The sequence below is a fragment of the Sapajus apella genome, unplaced genomic scaffold, assembly GCF_009761245.1.
Source record: "Sapajus apella isolate SASKATOON/1434 unplaced genomic scaffold, GSC_monkey_1.0 scaffold43, whole genome shotgun sequence".
In the NCBI taxonomy this organism is placed as follows: domain Eukaryota; kingdom Metazoa; phylum Chordata; class Mammalia; order Primates; family Cebidae; genus Sapajus; species Sapajus apella.
Genome location: NW_022436983.1, coordinates 17,955,678 through 17,961,273, shown reverse-complemented (window position 1 = coordinate 17,961,273; position 5,596 = coordinate 17,955,678). Strand labels below are relative to the sequence as shown.

The following is a 5,596-nucleotide window of genomic DNA, read 5'->3' as shown; positions in this document are numbered from 1 at the left end:
TGATGGTGGAAACCCCCCTGTGAGCTGACTCCACGTGGAGCTAGGTCACAGCCAGTCCTTACCTTCCCCAGGCAGCATGTGGGTGAACCGAGGGGTCAGGACAGCATGGACTTGGCTCAGAGTTCTGGCAAGCTTTGAACGTGAGAACTGGACATTTCACAGATGGGAAGTGTGAGGCCCAGATCGGGGTGTTGGGGTGGGGGCAGGGTTAAAGGCCCCAGCAAGGATGGAGAGGTGTTATTTTTTCATAATGATAGTGATGGTTTCCCGTGGCTGGAGCACCCTCTGTGTGCCAGGACTGTGATAAGCACTTTACACACAACTCTGTGAAGGGCCACTATGAGTGCCCCCACTTTACAGATGAAAGAAATGAGGCTCAGAGAGACTTACGCAACTCTCCTTAGAGGGCTGTGGGTGAGAGAAGAAGACACACTCAGGTAGAGGGACTGCAGACCCAAGCTCTTTCCACTGTCCATGGGACTCTTAGGGGGCTTCCCAGAGCATACCTGCCCCTCATCTGGTACACTTGGCGGATCCCTGCCCAGGTGCTGGCAGAGGCATTGTGAATTACGCCTGCCCTGGGAAGCCCGCACCCTCACTGCCAAGACCGCACTCGGGGTGCACTCCTAAATGCCTGAGGTAGACGAATGCCCCTTCGTGGGGCAAAGGAGCTGGCTATATTTGCTCGAGGATGGGTTCTAGGTTTACCCAGCTCTGAGCTACGGTAGGGGACGAAGTGTCCTAACCTTCCACTTCGTTGTCCTGCTGTGGACAACATGCAGTGCTCTTAGGTGGGGGCCACTGGAGAGAAACTGGGCTGTTTGTCCCTCGATCTGATGGAAGAGAGAGAAAAGACGAGGGTCCATGCCAGCTGGGGAAGGGCAAGGGTGTCTGCGTGCCCCAGATGGGGGAGTGGGAGCTCTCCCTCCCATCGAACAGTTGGCAAAGGTTGTAGGTCTGGGATAAAGAAGAAGCAGGTTGGCGATCAGTGGAAATTGGGAACAAGCTAGCCAGTTCTGTGGGTCGTCCCCGGTGCCTGAAAACGCAAAGGCAGAAGGCGTCCGTCTCATCAGAGGTGAGCAAGGCAGCCTCGGTTTGACAAAGCCATCGGTTTGTCGGAAACCTGTCCGCACCGATGGCAAGGAATCGGATGGGCCTTCAGTCCGGGAAGGACAGCTCCTCGGGGGCGGCTGCCGCGCCTGCACCCGGGCTGCAGCTGGCGCGCATCTGTAGCCCGGCGGAGCCAGCACCTCCGCGGCTGGCAGGACGCGGGCGCCAACTAGCGGCGACTCCCGCCACTGTGCCTGCCAGGCGGCCCGGCGACCTAGGGCTGGGGACCCAAGGGCCTGCACCCCCGGTCCCTTGGGTCTGGTGACCACGGGCAGCGAGCGCCCTCCCGAGGGCTGGAGCCGTGCCGGGTCCTGCGCCAGGTGCCCGGGCCCACAAAAGCCCCACATTCTCTGGAAACTTGTCTGTCAACCCGCCATAAGGGGAGAGGGAGAAATCAGGCAGAGGGACAAGCAAAGGGCACGAGGCAAACTGAAAACACTCGAAACGTGGCATCTGCCACGACCTGAAACAGCGGGTCGCTGCTCCGCAACCGCTCGAGGGCAGCACGTGTCGCCCGCCCCGGGCCCGGGCCCTACCTGGCCACGACGCGCTCGGCCTTCCCCAGAGACGTTCCCGGAGGTGGGAGCGCCCAGGCCGGATCGCTCGCTTCCTCTGGTTCTGCTGCTTGTGCCAGACGAGCGAGACTTGGTCCACGATCGTCAGCTGCCAGGCGCAGGTTCTCTGAAAAGGTCCAGGCAGGGACCTTTGCCGCCCTTGTTTTCGACACGTCCTGAAGACGTGATGTGAGGTCCCGAGGGGGGTAGGGACCAGCTCTCCCGATGTTCCGGGTGAGGCCAGAGTCTTATGCCCCTGGAGCGCACGCAGGAGTTGATTTCGTTTGGCGACGACGAAATGGCGCGGGCTGGGCAGGGGTCAGATCCATCCTGCGGCCACCGTCGGATCCTAGGCTTCTTTGCTTCCGAGGCTTGGAATTAACTGTTTTGCACCTGCCGAGGGCCAGAGGCAACGAAAATCTAGCTCGGTCTCCAAAGCGGCGGGGAGGCTCAGCACGCGTTCGTCCTCCAGAGTCTAGAAGGTGTCTGGGGTGATAATTCGGAAGGATTGGGGCTTGACCTTTCCCGTGGCCCTCCTAGCTGTAGCCGGCCCCTAGGCCTGCTCGACTGACTTAGGAGGCGGGAGAGGCAGGGGTTGTTTGCAGTGAAGCCCAGGAGCGGTTGGCCGCGCAGCTGGGAGTGGGAGCGGGGACCCAGAGCCAGGCGGGCAGGCAGTGCCTCGGCGAAACTGTCCGCCGTCCCTGCGGCGCAGTCGGAGCACAGGGGCCCAAGAAGAAGTGGAGTCGGACCCGCGGAGGCCCCTTTCCATCTGCATGGAGAAAGGCAATTCTGTCCTCTGGAAGCCGGGGCCCTTAACTTTGCAGCAGTGGTTCAGTTTTCCTTTTGCCACCGACCCGCGAACTGTTTCACGATGCAGGGCTGTGACTACAGGCGTGGAGGAAAAAATTCGGGAAAACGCATTTTGCAGGCCTTGCCGTAGTTTTCAAAGAGCCACAGGCCGCCACAACGAAGAACGACGCCGCGAGGCCTGCGAGATCCTGAAACTTGTTTTTAGGGGAGAACACAGGGGAAAGGGGTTGCTGACCCCAGGATACTTAGGGTCCCTGGGAGACTCCCTTCCGTCTGTCCCCGGTTTGGCACAGGGGCCACCGAGGCTGGGACCAAAGCCGCGCAGGGCCGGGAGTTGCAGAGCCCGCCGGCCGGGCGTGGATGGCGCGCAAAATCCCGTTTGGGGTGGAGGAGCTTGGGTCAGAATAATTTGCAGGACTAGGGAGGTGCTTAACCTCTTTGGGGCGGCTCCCGGTTGTGCTGTCACCGGCCCTGGGCCCTCGCGGCCCCTAGCCGGGGGTGCAGAAGTCACGGGCCCGAAGCAGCAAGAGCTGGGGAAGTCCGGCCGCGGCCAGCGGGGAGGAGGAGCGAAGGGGTTGCGCCCCCGCGTCAGGGAGACGCGACCCGGGAAAGGGCTGCAAGGGCGACTTCTGTGGGACCCGGACGTTCTAAGCAAATTTCTAGCGTCGGCGCGGGGCTCTCAGCGCTCTCGGGGGCCCTGAGCTGTGGTTCGGAAGCGACCTCCGCGGGGCGGGGCCTCCCGCCCCTCCTGCCGGCGGCCTCCGGCAGGCCCCGTTCCTCCCCGCTAACGCAGCCGAGGTGCCCGCGATGCGGGCTCCGCCGATTGGCTGCGCGACGCGTCGCTCGGGCCGGCCCCGCCCCGCCCCGCGGGCCCCGGGGGTAGTAACCCCGCGCGGGCGGCCAGGGCCCCGCCACTTGATTCTGGAGGATTTGTTCTGGGGCTGCGGCCGCGGAGTTGCGGCGGCCGCGGGCAGGCTTCGGGGTGGGAGGCGGTGGCGGCGGCGCAGCTCCAGGCGGGCCCCGCTGCGGCCCAGACAGCCGGGACCGCCGCGAGAGGCGGCCGCACGCGGGGCGGCGCGCCGGGGATGCGGGACTAGCGGGCGGGCTGCCGGCGGCCGTCGGGGCGGCAAGGGCTTGCAGCGGGCAGGTCCCGGCGGGTCTTGGCCGGGCGCCGCCCCCTGCACCCTGAGGCCCCGGGCCCCGCCGCTTCTGCTTTCCCGCTTCTCGCGGCAGCGGCGGCCGAGGAGGCGCCCGCGCCGGCCGCCCGCCCGGCGCCCTGACGGCCGCTGTTATGCGTATTCCTGTAGACCCGAGCACCAGCCGCCGCTTCACACCTCCCTCCACGGCCTTCCCCTGCGGCGGCGGCGGCGGCGGCGGCAAGATGGGCGAGAACAGCGGCGCGCTGAGCGCGCAGGCGGCCGTGGTGCCCGGTGGGCGCGCCCGTCCGGAGGTGCGCTCGATGGTGGACGTGCTGGCGGACCACCCGGGCGAGCTCGTGCGCACCGACAGCCCCAACTTCCTCTGCTCCGTGCTGCCCTCGCACTGGCGCTGCAACAAGACGCTGCCCGTCGCCTTCAAGGTGAGTACGGGGCCGGGGGCGGGAGGGCGCCGGGGCGGGAGGGCGCCGGCCCTGAGGCGCCGGCCGTCCCCGCTGCGCAGTTCGGGGCCTTGGGAGCCGCGGGAAGGTGAGGTGGCCGAGACCCCGCGGCGACACCCGGGCACCCGGGTCGGCCTCGCTGCGCGCTCGGCTCGGGGACCTCGGCGTCGCGTCTCGGATGCGCCCTGCACAGATGCGTTTTCAGGGGGTTGCCCCGCTCCACCTGGGCCATGGGCAGCTCTGCGTAGAGACGTTGGTGCGGAAACGGGCGGATGGGGTTTCCCGCGCCCTAACCCGGATTGTTCAGACACAGCCCTGCGGGCAACGGAGGAGAGGATCCCAGACCCGGGTTAGGACACCGCTGGTGGGTGCGGAGGGTGAAAGGGCCTATCCTCCGCCGGCAGCACCCCTCCTCTCGCGCCGCTTCACAAACGCTTCCTGCTCACACCCTCCACCTAGGGCTTCTGAAATTTTATGGGACGGCGCTAGGCCGGAATCGGGGCACTGCCCGGCAGACATTTGCTAGGGGATATTCTGCGTCCCTAATGGCTGGTTGAGATTGGGGGACCCCACCCCCACCCCTGGCAGCCCCCAGCCATTCAGAGGACCTTTTTCATTATGCCATAGAGTCGGCGACTGTTTCATTTTCATTTTTTTAAGGGGGCAACGAGATGAAACGAAAACGCCTCGGTTTTCCCCTAAACCTCTCGCAGGCAGCTGCCGTGAGAAAAGGGCAGGGCAGGAAAGGCCGGCGGCTGGGGGTGGTGCTGCCCGAGGTGGCTGGTAACAGCGGCCGCTGGCAGCTGAGGCAGTCCCTGCTCCCATTAAGACGACTCCAAATTGGGGGGGGGGAAGGTTGAGTGGCTTTTTGAGGTCTCCCAGGTGACATCTTAAAATACGAGTGGGGAAAATCTCCCCGGGAAGTGGGGAGGCCCATGTGATTTGAATCGTCAGATCGGAGGTTTTACTGTCACTTGTAGCTTAAAAGGAGTCTTTGAAATTAAAAGAAGACAGGATGTTGACAGGAAATCTGGCCTTTTTAATCAGACCCCAAACATTTTTCTCCTTGAAATTTTTACCATCTGGATCTTGAGTCCCTGCACGCGGCATCCACGTTTAAATGGCTGTCACTGTGTTTAAAGTCTGATTCTTTTCAAAAGGCTGTCTGCCACTCCGTGCTCCTGGGGGTGAGGGGCTGGGGGAGGATGGCGTTTAGGGAGACATCGCCACCCTCATCCTGCACTTTCAAGCAGGTGCATTCTTCTGTCATCAAAAGCCCCCATCTCACTTTAAAAGGGGTTTTCTGGGTGACCCTTCTCAAAACATCCTGCATTTTCTCGGCATAACAAATTTAGCCTCTGCAGAGGCCAATAAACTGGGCCCCGGTCCACATTTTGGGGCCACATTTCATGCCCTGAACAGCTCTTGCGTAAATGCGTAAACTGAGTGGAGGTAGCAGCTCTATTGTTATTGTTGATATTCTTTTCTTTTTCTTTCTTTTTTTTTTTTTTTTTTTTTTTTTTTT

General features: G+C 62.8%; 1 protein-coding gene across 1 annotated transcript in view; it reads left to right on the top strand.

The window, feature by feature from the left end:
• The first annotated feature begins 2,657 nt into the window (after positions 1-2,657).
• The window catches only part of RUNX3 (RUNX family transcription factor 3), a 31,887-nt gene continuing 28,948 nt past the window's right edge, over positions 2,658-5,596 (top strand). The window contains exon 1 of the mRNA XM_032300863.1: positions 2,658-4,053. Within this exon, the coding sequence (XP_032156754.1) occupies positions 3,766-4,053 (288 nt within the window). The 5' untranslated portion in view covers positions 2,658-3,765. The remainder of the gene's footprint in view (positions 4,054-5,596) is intronic.